General features: G+C 44.7%; 1 protein-coding gene across 7 annotated transcripts in view; it reads right to left on the bottom strand.

Annotated features, from left to right (window-relative positions):
- The window catches only part of TNIK (TRAF2 and NCK interacting kinase), a 361,554-nt gene that overhangs the window by 86,175 nt on the left and 254,089 nt on the right, over positions 1–21,290 (bottom strand). For all 7 annotated transcript variants that reach the window (XM_074367889.1, XM_074367884.1, XM_010947772.3 and 4 more), the window contains exons 8-12: positions 17,995–18,049; positions 15,942–16,020; positions 8,504–8,679; positions 3,781–3,847; positions 290–494 (exon numbers count right to left, since the gene is read on the bottom strand). In XM_074367889.1, the coding sequence (XP_074223990.1) occupies positions 290–494; positions 3,781–3,847; positions 8,504–8,679; positions 15,942–16,020; positions 17,995–18,049 (582 nt within the window). The remainder of the gene's footprint in view (positions 1–289; positions 495–3,780; positions 3,848–8,503; positions 8,680–15,941; positions 16,021–17,994; positions 18,050–21,290) is intronic.

Genomic DNA, 21,290 nt, shown 5'->3' with positions numbered 1-21,290 from the left:
GGGTCAAGGAGGCCTCACTGAGAAGGTGATACCTGAGCAGGACCCGAAGGGGGTGAGGTCCCCACCAGCTTCTCGGAAGTGACCACACCAAGGCCACATCGCCCCAAGCAAGGGAAGTTCCCTGCTCGTAGGTGCACTTGGCCGCAAACTCTTTGTCAGTTCAAGCGCGTGCGCTCCATACAGGCTGTGGCCCTGACCTTACCGGTGGGATCCGGGCCCACGGCGGACCCCCACGAAGGGACCCCAGCCAGGAACTGTGGGACGCAGAGCGGGCGGAGCGGGTCCTCACCTCCTCCAGCCGCCGCCGCTGCTCCTTCTGCTCCTCGATGCGCTTCTGGCGCTCGGCCAGCAGCTGCCGCTTGTGCTCCTCGTTCTCCCGCTGCTGCTGCTCCAGCTGCTGCCGCCGCAGGGCCTCGGAGCGCTCCTTGTTGGCCAGCTGGAGCCTCAGGAAGTCCCGCCGCAGCGTCGACTCCCCGGGCAGGTTCAGAATGGAGCTGCGGGCAGGAGAAAGAGAGATCAGGCACCCGCGCGGGGCAGGGCCCTCGCTACCGAGGGTCCCCAGGAAGCAGAGCAGGGATGAGACCTCACCCACCTGCGGGGAAAGGCCACACGCTCAAGCCTGGGGTCTCAGATCCTCCGTTAACTCCACCTCTCACCCCACCACCCCGCGAAAGAGAGTCCAGGTAAGAGCCACGTGTTCAGCCTCCCCACCAGTGTGACTGCTGCATGCATGTGCTGTCTCCATCCCCACAGAGATGTCACATTCCTGGAGTCAGTGCTCCATCCCGGTTCTCTCCCGACGGTCCGCACTGTTCCCTCACCCTTGGGACCTCTGTGGCAAAGATCTGTTTCTAAGGACTTTAGTGAGTATGCAAGCGCTGAGCTCCAGACCAACTTATTTTCACTTTTAAGAAAGTCAAGAACTAAGCTAACAAATAAAAATGAACAATTGGGAGCAGCAAAGGAGGCTGTTCTACTAAGTCGGGTCTAGTGTTCACACCCACGTCACCTCCTACAACAGCTCAGGCTACAGACTCCTTGGTTCTGCCCAGCAGCCCAGCAAGAAGGCGGGAAGTGGCTCCTGCTTGTTCATGTTGACTTAGCCCTTTTAATCTTCCTGGCAGCTTCCACTTGAAATACATCCACTAAATAATTATTGAGTACCCACTATGTGTCAGGCACTATTACAGGCTCTAGCGGGCATAGCTGTAGCTAAACAAATTCTCTCTCGAGTTATTTTCTTGTGGGGAAGTGAGACAGACAAATAATTAGACAGGCAAATTATTACAAATAATGTAACTTCAGATATTAATAGTCTACAGAAGACAAAAATTAGTGTAATAGTTTAAGAGTGACAGTGGCAGGGCGCTGAGATAAGGATGAAGGGTCCTGCTTTAGATGGGGTGGTCAGGGAAGACCTCTCGGAGAAGGTGACAGCTGGGCTAAGCCCCAAATGACGCAGAGTCAGTCACAGGAAGAGGCAGGGGAAGAGCCTTCCACGCAGAAAGGAAGGCAAGTTTAGGGGGTCTGTTGTGGGAACAGACGTGGCCTTTTTGAGGGACTGAGCCCCAGGTGGTCTTCCCAGTGGCACAGGAGGAGGTCAGGATAGCGCGGGGAGGGCAAAGCGTGTGGCCGTGGGAGCCACGCATGGAAAGCTTATTAGCAGGAGAGCAACATGATCAGATTTGTTTGGCCGCTGCATAGATGATATTCTGCAGGGGGTACCAGGGCAAGCAAGGCCACCAGCTTGGCTGCTACTGCAGGGACTGGCCAGGTGGGGATGGAGGCTGGGAAAAGCATCTGGGGCAAAGTTAATGAAACCTATTGAGGCATCAAATGTGTGGAGTGAGGGATGACTTGCAGGTTTTTCCTTGGCATCTGGGCTATGGTGGTGATGCAAACTGGGATGGGGAATGACTGGGGAGGAGCAGGTTTGGTGGTTGAGCCGGGAATTATTCTGTCTTAGAGAGTGGATAGTGTGCTATGTGAGATACTGCTTCAAAATGACATAAAAGGCTCCATTCGTAGACCGTGTTTGGATTCTACTAATGAGCCTCCTTTGAAACCTACAGCCTTTGTGTAGAACTCTACACCACCCCCAACGGCAGGCTCACCTACTCAGGCCACGTGCTCTGTGCAATGAGGTGGTGGGGCTCAGGGAACCCAGCCTCACATGCGCACAAGGATGCGCCATTAATATTAACTGATGTTGAATCAGTGTCAGGAGACCTGAGCTGTATTAGTGACTCAATCATTAACTTGATGTGTGACTTGGTAGCCACTGTTGGGCTGTTATCCCATTTCAAAAATGAGATAACCGCTGTCCCTTTTTACCTTTCAGGATTTCGAAAAGATTAATTAAATGTGTACATAAAACAGGACTTGGAACATAGTCTTCAATGTGATATAATGACATGTTACAATCAGAGAAGTACTAAAGGATGGCTAGGTCACCCACTAAGTGACTCCTAACATGTGGTTTAGCAAGTGTTAGTTAAGACGAGGTTCTCAGTTCCACATAGAAGGGCTGACACGACTGTCAGGTGAGCTTTGGATAGATGGCATACAACTGCTCAGAAAGTAGGGCATTTGGTCCTCTCCCTTACAAGAATGTTCATTTTCCATGTCACTCCTTGGCAGTCATCATCTTTATGCAGCTAAACTGGGGGTGGCGACATGTTAAGTATCCAGATGGAAGGAAAGCATTCTCCTTGTCTTTGACCTTGAAAATTTCTGTAGCAGGTGAAGAGAGAAAAACTGATGGTCCTGTAAGCCCAGTGCCAGCCTCTTCCAGTAGTTTTAGCAATAATCCAGCCTGGTGGGTCTGAATTAGCCCAGAAAAAGAACACACTAGCTCGTTCTAGCAGCGTGGCTGAGCTGGCCCTTTCCCTGGTTCCGAAGCTCTGCCCAGTGGTACAGGAACTGTTCCTTCATGAGTACAGGGGTCCTCTCCTTAGATGGCTAGAAGATGGGGACCCACATACCCCAGGGACCCTCTTGCTTTGTCCATTTTTTCCAACAGCTCTCACTTTGTATGTACAGTGTACCCAGAGTGGTGTGTAGGCCTGTGCCCCTGGACTCACCAAGCTGCTGTCAGCTGAATGCTCTTACAAAAGGGAAATCCTGGCAGTGTGGGCACACTGGCATTAATTATTTATAAACACAGACCAGGAGAAAGTCAGTGTCAAAGTCAAGTGAAATTCAAAACGTAGGGATGATCATAAAGCAGCACTAGGTTCTGGGGTCCAACATGTGACAACAGGAGTGGGCCTGGGAGCTTCTATTTAGGGTTCACCTCTAGAGTGTAATCTGATTTCCTGGAAATTGTTTCCTCTTGGATTAGGATTAGGTGAAAATACCATGGCATGTGACAAGGACAGTGGCTGCCTAAATGTCTCCAAGGTATGAAGTAATGGATTGGACTGAATAACTCAAGCCCCAAAGTACCACTTAGGTCTCCAGAAAGTGGCAGTTTTAGGTACTGTTAGACCTGTATTACCCAGATAATTGCCTGCTACCCACTCTACACATTACATACATGAGAAAACCAGGAAATAAATCTTGGAAAACCCCATAAAGAATGTGCTGATTTCCATGTTCTCTTAAAAATCTGCCTAGGGAAATTTTCCCAAATTAATAAGTATGCTTCTGGACAATAAATTAAATCAGATCACTCTGCTGGATTCTTAAAAATGAACCTATAAATCAAAAGGATGTGAATTCCACACAACCACAATTCAGAATGTGCGAAGGAGAAGCCGGCCTTGCTCGCTCTCCTACCTGGGCTCTCCTGAGTCGTTCTCCTCCTCTTCCTCCTCACTCCCGCTGTACTCATACTCCGTCTCATCTAAAGAGAGACTCACAGAATGTTAGTGCACAGAAAGGTGCCACAGCTCAGTAAAGCCACCCCTCATTTTACATACAAGTAAACCGAAGCCCAAAGAGTTGGTCTTCATGCTGACTTAGGACAAGCTCCAGGCCTCCTGACTTGTGATCCAATAGTTCCCACCAGCTCGATTCAAGCACATGGAATTAACATCCAAGACCGTCCCACCTGACTCTGTAGAGATCGCTCCCTGATGCGCAGCATTCACATGAAGGCAAGGAACTAAAAAATAACTCTTCGGTTTGTATTAATGTCCATTATAGGGCCACATAAATCAATCTTTTATTGGCCCACTGTTAACTTATTAACAGTATGAATCACTTTTTAAGTAGGACTTTTTTCATGACTCAGACGGACTCAGAAATTGCCTTTAGATATCTAACAGAAAGAAAGTTTTGACAACACATGTTATTAAAAACATAGGATTAAATGTGTTTTGATTGACCCACAGGGGACATTCATTTAACTCACTAGTATGTTAAGCAAGTTAACATGCAATAATGAGTAAGACTGAGTCTTTGCTTTGGAGGAGATTAGAATCTAATGGGCAGATATACAAGTAAAGCGGGAGGGGACAGCTCAGTGGTAGAGCATGTGCTTAGCATGCAGGAAGTTCTGGGTTCAATCCCCAGTGCCTTCATTAAATAAATAAATAAATAAACCCTAATTACCTCCCTCATACCAAAAAAAAAGAAAAGAAAACTGTCCTTGGGGGTGGGAAGGGACAGACTGGGAGTTCAAGATTTATAGATACTGACAGGGTATATATAGAATAGATAAACAAGTTTATACTGTATAACAAGGGGGAAATAATATTCAAGATCTTGTAGTAGCTCACGGTAAAAAAGAATATGAAAACAAATATATGTATATTCATGTATGACTGAAAAATTGTGTTGTACACCAGAAATTGACACAATATTGTAAACTGACTATAACTCAAAAAAAAAAAAAAAAAGATATACAAGTGAATATTCAGGGTCTACACGATTAGGAAGAAAGAGAACTAATCTTATCGGGTATCGCCCATGCCAGTCACTATGCCATACACTTATGTTCTCTCATTTACTTCTCATAACAATCCTTTAACATAATGCCCATTTTCCAAGCGAAGATACTGAGATTACACATGGTTAAGTAATATGACCAATGTCATCTCAACAAATCTGAGATTTGGATTTAGAATTCAATCCAGAATTTTTCCAACTTTAAAATTAGTGCTCATTTTCACATATTATATACTAAATACAAGTACATAAAAAGAGCAATGAGATATTAGAGAAAGGAGCAGCTCAGTCCACGGGTTATGATAGGGGAGGGGAACAGTGACATCTTTGAGGAGGAAATGAGCCAGATCGGAAGGTGAGTAGCCCTTTTCCAGGCAGATGGCAGCTGAACATGGTGGGAAAGGGACATTCTAAGCAATGCAGCCACCTGAGTAAGGCTGACGATATTACAGTGCATGAATGTTCAGGAAACACTGAGTCGTGAGTGGCTAGATGTCTGGTGTGAGGAAGCAGATGGAGCGAGAAAGGCCAGCAGGTCTGAGGTGGCTTGCCGATCTTTAGATACACCATGCTGAGGACTTTTCTGTGGGCAATGGTGAGCCTTTGGTGGAGCTTTTCATTTTAAGCAAGAGACAGTGTCTCAGTGCTGTCATTCCTTCATAGCTGTGGGTTAGTAATTACAACTTTGAAGACATTGGTGCACCCAGAAAAAAGAACTGAAACTGCAATTTGGTTATGTTACCACCAGGAGGCAGCAGTCACATGATGAGAACTGTTGAATTTGATCATAAACATTTTGCTTTCCACACTATTTAGCCATTAAAAGGATGATGAAAGGAAGCCAAAGCATAATGATTTCAAGTGTACTTCTAAAAATATTTTTAAAAAATTTAAAAATTAAAAAAAAATAAATATAAAAATTAGCTCCATATATTTAGATATGTATGAAGTTTGCAGGCTACTTATTTTTAAAGTATTATTTCACCAAAATGTAAGTAACCTTCATAAAGTGTTTCAATATTCCACATTGAAAGCTTAATATTCCAGACTTTTCAGAAATGAATCAACAGAGAGTTCAAAGTAAAATGCAGAAATGTTATCTAGTAAAGTAAATTATAGCAAGGAAAAGCAGCACACAATTAATTATTTCTACTCTCTAGGGTAAGACCTTCATTTGTCAGGCTTCTCAACTGTATTACTTCACCAGAATCTGGCATGATTGCTTTTATATTACTGGCTTAAATTAGCATGTATCAACATATCTGAAGGAAACAATAATAGCAGATTAAAAAAAAATCACAAAGCAGTGCCCAATTAAAATTATTTGAGTCTACCAAAAGCTGGTCTTCGAGCTACAAAGAGAGTGAAAAAGTATTAGAAAGAGCAAATTAAGTCATTGAATCAAACTGAGCAGTTGGAATGAGGTCTCATTTGAGCAATACTCTTTCCTGGGGAGCAGACAAAAAAGACGGCAGTGGGTGGCTCTAAGCCTAACAGAATTAGGTTCCTTCAGTCCCTGTGCAACTCTGGGGTATACCTCCTACCAAGAACCTTACTCTTCTACTCTGCAGAGAAGGAGCACACTCAGAATAGTCTGTTTTCATGGAGTGATGAGTTCAGAATCACATTTTAAGAGTTTGTGCCCCGCCAAATGTGAAAACACCCAAGGTACAAGCTTTACTCATTCTTACAGGTCAGTGGCAAAGAGGTCACACGATCTCAGAAAATAACCTTGAATAGTACTGAAAAATTATAGGCCAATAAAGAATCGTCTAAATAAGAATAGCTTATGTTTATTGAGTACATCGATGTGCCAGATGTTGGATGAAGCATTTTATATGCACAATCTCATTTAATCTTTGCAACAATGCCTACCATACTAATTATTATTGGACCCCTACTCCCATTTTAAAGCTGAGAAAACTGAGGTGAAGTTCACACAACTATTTAGGGGTAGAAGTAGAGAATTTGAACTGAGAATTGGAGCCTGAAAACAAGAGCTCAAGCACCTCACCGACTCTATATCCCTACAGCAAAATACGTTTCCTTTCTAGAGAAGTCGGCCTTTAATGGCTGCGTGTCTGACACACTGCCTTAGATTCTTCCCTTTAAAATTCTGACTTCCTGGAGTGGCCCAAGACCACTATTAATAACCAGCAGTTGGAAAAACCAGCACTTTGGGACCCTGACGTATCTATGTCTCTCCATGCCTGGGGCCTCCAGCGTGGGCTGCCCTCCCAGCTCCTTGGGTTCTGATTGACACCTCACCCCTCTCCACCCACTAACAACTGGAGATGAGCCTCCTTTTTGGTTCAGAACCTCCTGCTCTTGAGTCTAATCCGATCATACTATTTTCCTGAGTCCCCGAGGCTGGCTGTAAAGAAAAAACTCTTCCCTTGAACTTTCATGGAGGGTTGCTCCTCCTCCTCTCACCTCTGCCGATCTTACCTCTGCCCAGTCTTGACTCCTACACTGCTTACTGCTCCCCCTTTAGGACCCTGCTCATACCTTGCCACATTACAGATAATAACTGCAGAGGCAAAGGCGAAGGGAAAGTCAAATGAAAGAAGAGCACCCTCTGTCCTGTGCTGCCCGCCACCTGGATCGTGAAGAACAGAGGAGAGAGGTGGCGAGGACAGAAGCGGGGACGAGCTTCACCACATACCTCCCACCCTGGTCCCTGGCCTTCCCCCGACCCTCCACTCCCCATGTGCTTCGTGCCCACCTGGCCTGGCCGGCCCCATCCTGACTCCTCGCTGTCAGCCCGCCAGCTGCCCCCTCCTGCTCCCACCAGGGAGCTGTCACCCCGTCTGTTCTCTGCAAACCCCGCCTCCTTCCCATTCTCAACCTTCCCTACCTCCAAATCTAACTAGTCATAAAACCTGCCCCAGACCACGTGTGTTTTCACCTCCATCAGGATGCTGGTTAACGACTGTTGAGTCTCTATTCAAACAGCTTGGGCTCAGCCCCCAGACCTCAAGTTTGGAATCATGTCCTTTCTGACGATGCAGTGAAAGGACAATGCGGTATTAACAGCTAGAGCCATAAGAGGTTTTGAACTTACAAAATAAAGAAATACATTAAATAATCTTCCAGCTCAAAATGGGCTGTTCCGTACAGCAACCTCTTTTCCATCGCTGTGACTATCAGAAGAGTCATTCTGACTTCCAAATAACTCAATTAGAAGTGAACACAAAAAATTCAGAGCACAGAAACTTAAATGGCGAAGAATGCCAGGAATGAAAAATGTCAACTCAAAGTTTTTTTTTAAGGGTTGCCTGTCTTCTGTAGATTTTTAGTCTTTGAAACATGAATATTCATTTGAATTAAGAAAATCCTTTGTCATATTAAACCACTTCATAGTTTCACTCAACACTTTTTGTTGGGTGCCTGGGAAAGGTAATGTCTCTCGCAGTTCTTTCATGAAAGACTCCATCTTGGCAGTCTCGCTCCACTGATGCCCACAGGCTATGATCCCAGAGGCAGCCCTACACACTAAAGAACAAGGCAGGCCTGTCTGAAATCCCCACAGTCCCCTCCGGATGCATTGAGAGCCCGTGACTCACTCTGTTTTTCATTTCCCTTGCTGAAATACAAATGTGCTCCTCACCTTTCTCTCCTCGCTTCTTCTTTGTTCTATCAATATGGTCCTTGAGTTGAATGCGGACCTGTCGTTCATTAGGTTGGTCTCGTATAAATGGATGCTTCATCAGCTGTTCTGTTGCTGGTCGCTGGCTGTGATTCTTTACCAAGCAGCTCTCAATAAATGACTGGAATTTTTTTGACCTGACAAACAAAAGAGATGAAACCGTAGATAAGAAGACAATCCAAGAAAAAGCAAATTGATATTTTCTGAAATACTAGAATGAAAAAAAAAAGGTGGGGGGTGGGGATAAATCCGATCAGCTACGTAGGGATCAACCAATCACGAGGTAGGTCTGGTTCTCTATCAGGTACAATGGGGTCCAAAGGCATCATTACCATTAATACACAGTTCAGGCACTGCACGGTAGTTACATACATGGCAATGTTTAATAGTTTATATGTAATATCACACAGACCAGTAGGCATGAAAGAAGAGGAAGACCCCAATGGGTGTCATACCTGGAAGGTCTATTGGAATGAGGGAAATAGAGCTGAGCCTTAAAAAATTAGGAGAAAATCACTCTTGGGAAAGGATAGTTCAGGGAGGTAGGAAATCAGTGAAACACTAAAGCTGGGATTGAGTGTCCTATATGTCGGGGGACACTGAGGTGAGCTGTCTGAACAAGGCAGGAAACACAGGCTGGGAGAAGTAAAACCAGGGTTAGATAGGTAAGGGGGAGTACATTTTTGTAGAAATGAGCAAGATTCTTAGATGGTAAAAAGAACTTGATTAGGGAAATTTTCTAACTGGAAATTTTGGGATCATTTTTGAACTTTGCTTTCCAACGAATAAAAACAGGATGTCTGAGTATGTTTGCTATCAAATCCATGGATTTGGAAACTTAACTTTAAGGGACTTATTTTATACACAGAAGCAAATTTATCTTCTTCTAGAAAGGCGCCATTTCCTCAGAGACGAGCTCTGAAGGGACAGGGGAAAGCTGGTAAGAGACACCAGCGATTAGGGCACAAGTCCACAATGTGGTAGGAATTAATGGTGGACTTTAGCTCTGATTCACGAGTTGGGCATGCATGTTCTGGCTGAAAGTTCCAAGAATTTGTCACGCATCATAAATAATTAAGCTCTTGACTCTATAACATGCCTTTCTGAGGTGCTCCACTGTCAGCAAGGCACATCACTGGATGTCAACTCAGATACCTTGGGAGAACCCTGGTCACCCTCCTAACTGTCCCCACCCTTCTCAGGAATGAAGCCATTTTGTGCTCTCTGTCGCCCTCCCATGGCGCACTGGAGAGTTACAGGAGCGGGTCCCCAGAGAAGCTTTTCCAAGCGCCCCAGCAGGTCCTAATTGTGTCTTTGGGTCTGAAAGGTGTCCTCACCACACAGAACACAATGGTGAGCATGTTCTTCAAGATTCAGCTGTGAGAGGGCCCTGGTATATGCACCACTCTCCACTGCTGCCCAGGTCAATTCACTTTCTCACTTTACTCCATGTTTTCAAAGCAGTACTGAATTATCAGTAGTTTTTTCCTCCTTAAATTTCTATGCTATGTTCAAGATTTGACATTATTTTACATGCCCGGGGTCGGCCTGGGACGAATCAGGATTGGCAACACAGTGGACTAGAAACAGTTCAGCAGGATGGACATTCTAAGCACCTCCCATTAAGTCCTTCAGCCAGAACCCCTGCCTCCTCCACACTGGAAATTCTCCCCATGGCTGGGATGTGCCTGAGTCATCTTCGTGTCGTGAGCACAACTCGTGTCTGACAAATGAATGCGTGCATGAATGGTTATCAGATGAAAGTTCTAGATAAGAGCTGTAATGCGGCTACCTTTAAATCCGTGCTTGTGAGGACGGGGGGAGGGCTTGGAAAGAAGAACTACTGAATACGCTTTCTTTCTGTCCATCACCTTAATCTGTGGAGGCACTACTGTGGTATTATCTAAGGAGGGAACTTGCAAAAAAAAAAATAATGTCCTAAGGAATAAAGTGAATAAAGTTAACCTATAAACAAGCAGACACACTCCACACAGTACTCTACTAGGTAAAAAATCAGTACTAAAAAGATGAGAACAAAAACAAATTAAGACAGGAAGCTATTAAATATTCACCAGGAATGCAAATGGCAGTTCTCTTTTTTCTGCTTGCCACGAGAAGGAAGAGATTGCTTTTTATAAAGTGCTGAACTATTCATTAGGGGATGATACATAAAAGAAATCACACCAAATTTAAAAATAATATCCAGACTTAATCGACTGTACATTCCATTCCCCAATACTGACACCTAACAAAAGTCATAGACATCTTCAGGATGAGAGAGTGTTCAGGGAGTTGAATGGAACCGGCTATAGCACAGATTCCTTTTTTCCAGAGTCTCTCCTGGAGGGAAGAAACCTCAAGAGACATTCAAGAGAATATCTTTGGGCCCAAAGGATCCACAAAGCTGGCAGATCTATAAACCTGGCAGTCTCTCCCACGTCTCCTTCAAATGGTTCTGCTTGAAGAGAAAATAATGCTTCCTTAAAACAAATCTTCAAAGAAAGATTCATTGTCTCTTATTTAAGTTAGCCGACCAGGAATCGATTTGCTTAATTACACATTTAATTAAAAGTAAAAACACTATATTGAGCACCACCTGACTCTTGGCCGAGAGGCCTGAGGGACTTAAAGGACCTTTATGTAACTTTATTGTTTCAATCTTGGCTGCCCATAATTTAGTTCTGTCTCTTACAGAAAAAAAAAAAAAAGCCCAAGATTTATATTACTAATTTCCCAAGGGTTGGCATGGAGAGATAAATGTTAGCGATTGGTGCTTACAGTCTGAGGCCCTAGATCTTCTCATATCGGTGTCACTGAACACTTAATCTTCCCAGATTTTTCCTGTTTACGTATTAAATTGTGTTAGAGGAATTAAAAATGCCTGAAGGATTATTACATTAACCACTATAACCAGCTGGGCTAAAAGTTTTTGGTAATCTTCAGACTCCCTAAATGCAAATGATCTTTAAAATTTTGCATTTGCCCAGAACTGCCCTTTTTTTTTTTTGTCTACTTCAGGGTCCATCATTTACTAATGGTGCAATTTTGGGCAGATTACTTAATTTCTCTGTGCCTCAGTTTCCCTGGCTGCAAATTGGGATATTGTTAACACTTAGCTCAAAAGACTGCTGCGATCTTTAAATGAGTTAACTCATGTGAAATCCTTAGAACCATGCCTGTTACATCATAAATGCTGTATGTGTGTTGCTATTATTGTTATTATTCTTCTTATTACTGCCATGACAATGTCCCAGCAGATCCTGACCATCACCAGGCTAACAGAACAGGAGGATCTGCCTTGAGGGCCAGGAGTAGAAATTTGAAGGTGTTTTTCCTCACTTGTGTTGAATCCAATAGCATAGAGTTCTTTAAAGGAATTATTCCACATACATTAGGAATAAATGCATTAGCAGGAAGTGTCAACAGGACCATTATCTCTGAGGACACTGCCAAAAAATGTTAAGTTTAAAAGTTTGTGTGGCAATTTTTGCTTTATTTTAAGTCCAAAGTCACACGACTGCTGGTAAATTCAGCCTATTTAAAGTATTTTTCTGATACTTCCTTTCTATTATCATTATTTTATTTAGAGCAGCACAAAGAACATTCATTTCCAAAACTAAAGTGCCTGATAGCCCAGCAAGAAGCAGAACTGGTGTTTCATAAAACAACAGAAGTGCTTGTAAGCTCCGGAGTAAAAGCAGAAGGCTTAGGGGTTCCAGACTGGCATGAGCCTGGGACACAGGATAAGCCAGGCAACCTCACCAGCCCCCAATCCTCCTCTGGAGCATGAGTGGTTTGGACCAGGAATCTTACACCTCTTTCCAGCGATAGGCAGTTAGGATTTTTCTCATGAGCTCAATCAAATGCTGCTTTGCCTTTGTGGGCTCTTCATATTTGAAGGGCATGTGGAAAGGACAAGGCTGACCATCTTTTGCAGGAACCAAGTCATCCCTGTCTTTCTCCAGAGACGCCTGGAGGGAAGCCACAGCATGGAGTACAGATGTGAGGGTGGGGAGCCAGGGTGAAGACCATGGGAAGAGAAGCGAGAGGCGATCTTTGGGAGGAGATGGTCCCCCGTGTGGGTTGAATCCGACTACACATAGAACAGGAGGAAGGGCAGGAGGAGAACATGGGAATTTGGTGACATGGAGACAGAGGTGAGAGCATCCTTGTTCTCCTCTGACTTCACTGAGGTCCTAACCCTCCTGGAGACCTGAATGTCAGATGTCTGAGCATTGAATGGAGCCCTGACCACGCGACTTCCTTAGCTTCCAGAGGCTTCTTCGCGGTGGGGGAGGAAGGGCCAGATTCCTGCTCCCAGGGGTGCTTTCCTCTCCTCCCACAGGGAAAGGGACAAGGAGCAGTGCTACCGTCTTTCTTTCCCTAATATTACGGCTCAAGGGAAAAAGTGCTCACACTCAGGGGCTGGTATAGCTCTTTCTCTACCACTTTAACCTTGAACTTTAAGAGGCCAGATGGTGCAGCAGAAAGTATGTGGGCTGTGATCTCGGGAAACGAAGGCTGTGCAAGGAGAGTAACCCACCTAAGCCTCAGTCTCTCTCCATAAAGTGAGGCCTTGGTTACGGTTACGGAGAAAACAGTTACCATGCGATAATACGAAATCATGTGCGTGAAACTTCTGAAAACTGTAAAGCACTGCAGAATTGAAAGAATCTTTCATTCAATAAAAAAAAAAGAGTAAATGTATAATTTACATAGGTATCTTACATTTGTATCTATCATAAATACACACACATATAAGTTGCTGAGTCTACAATATACATATGCTTTGTATGTCGTAGATTCAGTCCTGCTTCTAGGAAATGACCCTCAGCAGAATGCTTATAACGAAGAGTTCACTGCTGTCTCTGCCACAAGGGCGCCCCCCCGTGGTCATATGTTGGCATATACACCAGAAGCAGTGCACGTCATCTGAGAACTCATTTAGGTCGAGAGTAGCTGGATATAAAAGAACATTTTGGAGTTTTGTTTCTTTTGGTGGGGGAGGAGGGGAAAAAAGGAAAAGAAAAATAGAAATATTCTACTTCCTCCCAAACCCTAACCTATTTTAAATCACTTTGAACCTGGTCTGAAGTGCCTAAACATTTCCTCTTAAAAACTGGAGTTCAGTTGCAGAAAATGAGGGTCTCAACAAGCGTCCGGTGGCGGGGGAGCTGCACAGCCACCTTTGTAATGGCTGGATTCGGAGTCAGAAAGGGCACTTTACCGGGGCTTTTGTCCACCCCCTCACCCCGCCTTGCTCTCAAACAGCGAGGTCCTCTTCCTTTCCTCTGCCTGCCAGTGTGGGGCCCGTGCTCCTAACTGCATCCTTCGTAGCCAGGCAAGGGTGTGCAAGGGGGCTGGGTGAGATGCAGGCGGCCCCGCCTCCTCACTGTTCCTGGACTGGTCCAGCTCCCTGTGGCATTATCAAAATTAGTTCTCATTGCCAAAGGTTTGAAGCAGGAAAGTCAGCCTGTATTTCCCCAAGTCTGTATTTCTCAAACAAGGTCAGTGCAGACTTGCTTCTTGGGAGCAGGGTGGACGAAAGCAGAAACTGTAGCACAAGGGCTGGTCAGTCACTCTTCTGAGGGCCCAGAATTGTCACACAAAGGGCGGTGCAGAGCAGGGTAAGAGGAAAGGAGGGCAAGCGTGGTGACCAACAGACTCCAGCTTCCGGGCTGGGGAGAGGCGGTGACCTGGACAGACGAACAAACGCTCACCCTCCAAGGGAGCAGGAGCCACTCGGCGGGGCAGAATCTCCGCACCTTTGTAAAAAAAGGTCAGAAATCTCCAAGTAATGCTCAATTGCCAGATTTTTTTAAGTCGAGAATTAACATAAATATTTCCGAAATGTGGTGTGTGGCCCCACTGTGCAGGGCAAACAACACAGGTGTGGATGGTCAGTTTGTCCTCCGTGGAATAGCTTAGAACACCTGTCCAGCGGCAGTGAAGGCAGAGAAGGGAGGGAGGGAACAGGGCAGGTGAAGACCCTGGACACAGCAGGCCCCCCTGCCCCGGGAGACCTTGGCCTGAAGGACAAGCAGAAAGCTATCGGAGGGCTCTGCAGTGCCACTGACGCTTCCAGGGGACAGAACCGAGCCAGCTCCTCCCCAGGAGTCTGTTCCAGAAAGAAGGAATGAAGCAGGGCTTCTGGGCGCCTGTGGATCATGTGCTGTGTGGTACCCAATGGAAGGCTGTTGCTGGGGAGAGCGCGGTCGTCTCACACCACGGTGACCCACCGGAGAGAGGAGGGGGGATGCTCTGCCTCCTGGTTACCAATAGCAACCCTCACTCTCCCCCATGCAGCCCTCAGCAAAGAACTCTAAGGCTGTCGTCTCTCCTGGCTGTTCCCTTTCCCTCTCTCTGTGCTGCACATCTTTCTCTTGTTCTGCTGGGGTTGCTACATCGTTCCTGGCCAACAGTATTAATTAAGATTGCTCTCTGTATAGTGGAGGGCCTTGTCAAGGGCCTGATCACGAAGTGGTATGAAAAGGGGCAGGAGGGTCTTGTGCCTGCGTGCTCAGACTGCCTAGACTATGTCTCGAGAAAAGACAGGAGGTCATAAGTGGTCCACAAATTGGTGCCAGGGCAAAGGGAATCACATTCGAGAATGTATCAGGCAGGATACATCATATCCAAAGGGGGAAGGGAAGGAGCAATTAATTTTCGTTACAAAATGATAAGATAGAAACATTCTGACGTAAGTGCACAAAAAGTCAAAAGTCCAACTTCTGACCTAACCTGAAGAACTCTGTTCCCAAACTCCAATCAATCCTACACTAGTCACACAATTTTTACCACATCCTTACACCACCCATACAAGTATTTACTTGGCATTTTTCTTTAAATTAAGTCACTTTTTACATGAATTTGTTTATTAAATGGAAAGGTTATGTTACTGCCCAAAATAAGAAGCCACTGTCACCTGCCATAAAGTGAAATCAACAGTAAAAACAAAAATTATAAATGTTCATGCACAGAGCAGTGAAATCATCTTGCATAATACCAGGTGTGCATACATATTTAGGGAATTATTGTCTTAAGACACAGAAGGAAAGCCAGCTAGTCTAATGGGCTGATTCCCTAAACTATCACCCTTTCTGATGAAATGGTCTGCACTGCCAAGTTACTACTTGGAGTGAGAAATCCAAGCGTTTCCATGTCACTGCTTGGGTTCTGCTACCCATTTTAGCTAATGCTCCTTACCTTGAAGGTGTGATGATAAAGACTTACTGTGCAAACAGTAGGTACTTAATGTGTACTTTGAGACGAATGACAGCATATGGAAAATCACTCACCAAGTCTTGGTACCTATTAGTCTAACCCTGTCAGCAGGACCTAAGGATCTGAGCCATCCAAAAGAGAAAGCCTTGCCCTTAGCTCTGAAGACCAGACTCACCACTTCTTGGACTTCAGCCGAGGCGCTGGGTTCCGGGGGATGAGGAAGAGGGCTCTCATGGGGTGCATGTCACACAGAGCTGCAAGAGACCAAAACAAGGGCCAGCTCGGGTTAGGAGGCCAAACCCAGGCCTCGCCTGTCCTCGCTGTGCAGCCACTGCTGCCGATGCGCCCCGCTTCCAGGCACGACCATCGAGCAGAGGCAAAAGGTCATGAAGCTTCTGTTTCGTGACCATTTAAATAAGCTGATTACAGGAGTCTCCGAAAATCCAACATGTTTCAACTAGAAATTGTTAACATGTCTACTTTCATTTCATTTTCAAGGAAAACAAGTTAAAGGCTCAACAATCTTTGCATTTCTATATATAAACATCTAAGACTCACTGTAAACAACATCAAGATAACAACTACTATGGAGATGTACTTTTAATTAGTAAAATCTCAAGTCAGAAAATAAAAGATATTTTATAATCCATGGTCTATCTCTTATATATTGAAAACTCATCCAAATGCAAAGTTATCTACATGGTTTTTTAGAGTCTAAAACACTAGACCAGAAGGACATTCTCTCTGTATTTCCAAACACCTTGAATGGTTTTTCAGGCTTTTCATGATGGATTTTGGGGTTTTGTTTTGTTCAATGGCCCCAGGAAGACTGGAGGATTAAGGCCAAGAAAATCGGGCAGAAGAGTTACAAAAATATCTCAACTTGCAATATGATATTATCATTTATAGTGAAAATACTCATGCATTCTTATTTTAATAAAAATATTTCCCTAGTCTGCTTTTCAAACATCTGGGAGTATCTTTTCCTTTGTGCCTAGAATAAGAATATATTCTCCTGAAAAGCTAAAGGACTCGGTAGGTAGAAGTCTGTTTACTCCACTACTCATGAGGAATGATAATATGGCTTTAAGACTGCCATGTATTGTTTTTCCGCTTCATAAATGCCAATTAGAATTGCGGATGAGGGGAACTGTGTTGACAAACATTCCAAGTCAGTCATGCTGCAGATGAATTCTGTGAGTGAGAAATAAAAAGGTTATGATGACTTAAGGCTAAAAAGTCATGAGCACTAGGACCTATCATGCAAATAAGGGGCCTCTTTTGTTCAGGGTCCTCTGAAAAGCAGACCCCAAGCTGTTATTAAACATGGTAAGATATTACTGGGGGAAGTTCATGCCTGAAAAGAAACAGAGAGGGAGCCAAAGGAGGCTGGGAGAGTTGTCAGATTGCCACACAAGTCATGGGAGTAAAGGTGAGAGGGAGAGAAAGTAGGTGGCAGTGTGCAAGACTGTCCTGTCAGGAAGCCAAGAGGGACACGAAAGAATGAAAGCTGCCTTTAAAGAAATCCTGCATCTTCCGGGAAAGGGTCCCTGCCGCTCTCGGTCCCTACTGGAGAGTGGCCCTTGGGAGGTGCAGCCTCCATGCCATCACGGCAGCCGCCCCTGGTCAGTTGCACCTCCTGCGTGGGGTCCCTGAGGCATGTGCGGGTGGCTACCTCGGGGCTGGTAGAGGCACCCTCCAGGGCCAGTACTTCAGATCTCAAGGAATTGGAGAGGTTCTCCAGGTAGCCAGAGCCTGGGCCACTCTGCCTCAAATAAGCAGGGAAAAATCTACAAATCTAAACATCAGTATTTTAATAGGAGTGAGAGCAAGTGGGTACAAGTGTTCACGTAACCTGTGCCCTGAAAATTGACTTTCAGTTTTCCTTACGTTGGCATTTATAGTCTTTGTGGTTTGGTCCCAGTTTTATGTTCGACAAAGAATAGTTCAGGAATAAACTACCCACTGGGTCTGTAAACAAACAAGACTCCTCAAAGTGTGCTTCCCTTCTCTTCCCTGTTTCCACTCATGAATACAAGAGCCTCACACCACTCTGAAATGAATGGATTCCCGGTTGATTTCAGACGACTATGCTCTCTAAATACGCCAGCTCGGATCCACGCAGGGCTCGGTGTAGCAGAAGGAAAGCCACTGCAGCTCCTGGCAAGGAAGCTTCGGTGCCCGCAGAGCAGACCAGCCACAGATCTCACCCTGAGGAAGGTACTTACGGGGAGCACCTTCTGCCATCTCAATAGCGGTGATTCCCAAAGACCACAAGTCACTCTGAAAAAGAAGGAAGGCACGACATATGTGTAAATGCAGTCGACAAAGGAGAACTTGGCTAAGCCTGGCAACTGCTTCAGAACTGCCTGTGGGAAAGCCATCAAGCCGTCTCTTTACAAACCTGTTTTGCCCACCAAGTTTGAAAGTGGGAACAGCCTCATTCACTTTTCATTGATAATACCTTTCATGGTGCTGGACGCATGGTGAGTTTTCAATAAATGTATGAAAAATGAATATAAGGTTTTAAAAATTATTTTACCACTAAAATTCCTCTATTGATTGAACCACATGAAATTGCTGCTATTCAACTCCTTTTAACACCATCACTGAGGTATAGTTGTCATATAATTAGCTGCGCGTATTTAAAGTGTGCCATTTGAAAGGGTTTGATGTGTGTGCGCACCTGTGAAACCTTCACCACAATCAAGACAGCAAACACATCCATCACCCCAAAAGGTCCCACTTGCCTCCTTTTAAAAATTTAAGAAAATATATTTACTTATTTATTTTAATTTGGGGGGAGGTGACTGGGTTTACTTACTTATTTATTTTCAGAGGAGGTACCAGGGACTGAACCCAGGACCCTGTGTATGCTAAGCATGCGCTCTACCACTTGAGTTACACCCTACCCCCGACTTGACCCTTTGTAGTCTCTCCTTCCTGGCTGTCCTGTCCCCAACCCCAGTTCCTGTTCCAAGGCAACCACTGATCTCTTTCTGTCCCTACGGACTAGTTTGCATCTTCTAAGTTGTATATAACATGAAATTCTCTGGATTCTTTCACTTAGCATAATGTATATAAGGTCCATCCACTTTGCAGCATTGCAGCGTGTTACTGGTACTTCAGTCCACTCACTGCCGAGCAGTGTTCCATCGTATGGATACACTACAATTTGTTTAAGCATTCTCTGGTTGATGGACATTTGGGTTGTTTTCAGGCAAGGCTATTGAAAAGAAAGCTGCTACACATACTCATGTACAAGTCTCTGTATGGATGTATGCTTTCATTTAAGTAAATACCTAGGAGAAGAATGGCTGGATCATACAATTGGTGTGTATTTATAGTCAATTGTTTTTAACCTACAAAAACAGCAATTTTGTATCATTTAATCAAATAAGATGAGGACAGCGAAGCTTTTGGATGGTGGTATTCACTGATGTATCAGTGCTTAGAACAGAACCGGACACAGTTGTAGGTACTCGATATAGTTGCTGAATGAATGAACAGTATCTTTTATCTTCTAAGTAGACTAATATGTAAAACAGAAATCCTATACCCTTATATTATGGTCTTTCTTCATCCCATTCTGACTTTTATTCTTACCAGAATTTTCTGGGCTAATGCTTCCACCTTTACCTGTACAACCTCCATCTCTAACAACATGCCTCTCCCCTACTCTGTGTCTATGGCTCAGTCGTTTCTAAATATTGCGTAGGAGGAAAGCAAATCAAGAGATGGGAAATCCCCAAAAGATACTGCTGCTTCAGCTTCCCAGAACGTTGGTAAGAAAACACATGTAAAATTTGGTTCAATGGCCCACAGTCCTGATGAAGACTCACCCGCCTTTCATTTTAAATATACCCTGAGTTTTGGACATAATTCCAAATTCTCACCTGTAACCTCACTCAGATTTCAGACATCAAAGTTAAGTTTCCCTGCTATTCCCATCAAACAAATATCGTGGCCACACAGAAAGGAGAAGTAACTAGAAAAGAACTATGAAATCTACCCTGAGCCATTCCCTAGAACTAAACTCAGTATCCTGTGTGTGACACCCACACGTGTTCAGTATTTGGACCAAGGCCCATACAACTTTCTAGGGGATCTAGACTCTTGCCTAAAGTGCAGTCTACCTTAGAGCAGCTGGTGGGGGCACCCGCCAACCCCACACTAGGACCAAGGGAGGATTCTTTCATTCATGAGCCCATTGACCTGTCCACATAAATGTTACAAGTTCTCAGTCCAACTGGATATAACAATGCACCTGCAAGACACTGCTGTCCACAGATTCCAAGTAACCTCTCTGCATGGACGCAATTCAAGAAGGCAACTACCATCCTTCCTTGTTCTAGTTGAAGGTGTATTCTAAGCTGTCATTGAACACACACACACAGACACACATACGGTTTACACAGCTCAGCAAGTGGCTGAGTTTTCCTGCAGGCTCCTGGCCTTGCTTACTGAGGTTCCTTCTGGAGCGAATGGGGAAAGTCCAGTCCACCCATCACTGGTTGGCTCAGGAGCAGTAACTGGTAAAGATGAAAATGCAGCTCTCTTGTACCTGGAATTTTATGGTTGATTGACACAGACAGTCATTGGGGAATATGATGAAAACACTGAGTCACTCAACAGGAAACACAGACTGTTCTCACTGTGCAGGAAGCATTCAATAGGAAACACAGTAGAACAGTCTGGAAGTGGTGGATTGTGCTGTTCTGATAACACCCCAGGCCTTGGTAGTTCTCCCACCGTCTTCCCAACCTCTCTAGGAATGGAGTGTCTCTGCAGTGTGAACCAAGTGCAAATATGAAAGCGGTGGCCGGGATCTACGCCCTGCCACAGCAGGCTCAAACTTAAAGCCTTCAAGTCTAGGAAGCTTGAACTGGTTTGAAAGTCAACACATCTGAAAGGAAATGATGGAACTGGTATGAGAAAAGCTCCAGGCCAGTCCTCAGAGCAGGGAAGGAAATGCTCAGAAAACTCAGGCAAACTTCTGCCTTTGGGTCTTTGCTGCAGCTCCTCCCGGTCTGCAGTCCTCGCCCCAATTACGTGCCAGCTGCTCCTCTGTAAAGTCTCTACTCAAGTGCCATGTCCTCGGTGAGGACCACTGACCCTCTCTCCCAGCACTGCCAGTCCCCCTTCCCCTTTCCCACTTTTGGTCCCTAGAGAACTGATCATCTTCTAATAACTGTAATCTACTCATCGCTACTTTATTATGTTTTTCACTCATTGTTTGTGTTCCCTGTGCCCGACACACACACACACTAGAACACAAGGTCCCCAAGGGCAAGGATCTTTGTTTTGTTGACTTGTACATAGCACCAGAACAGTGCCTGGCACATAGTAGGCACTTAGTAAATATTTGTTAAATGAATGAACAAATGAAAGATGGTAAGAGAAAAGAGCAAAACCTAAGTGACCTAAGGCTGTGAGACCTTTCATAGATCACCTAGTCAAACCTTTCATTTCACAGATGAAAGAAAACAAATGACTCACCCAAGATCATAAAGCAACTCAGCAC

The sequence above is a fragment of the Camelus bactrianus genome, chromosome 1, assembly GCF_048773025.1.
Source record: "Camelus bactrianus isolate YW-2024 breed Bactrian camel chromosome 1, ASM4877302v1, whole genome shotgun sequence".
NCBI classification, from domain to species: domain Eukaryota; kingdom Metazoa; phylum Chordata; class Mammalia; order Artiodactyla; family Camelidae; genus Camelus; species Camelus bactrianus.
Note: the sequence above shows the minus strand (reverse complement) of the source record. Positions and strands in the feature narration are given on the sequence as shown.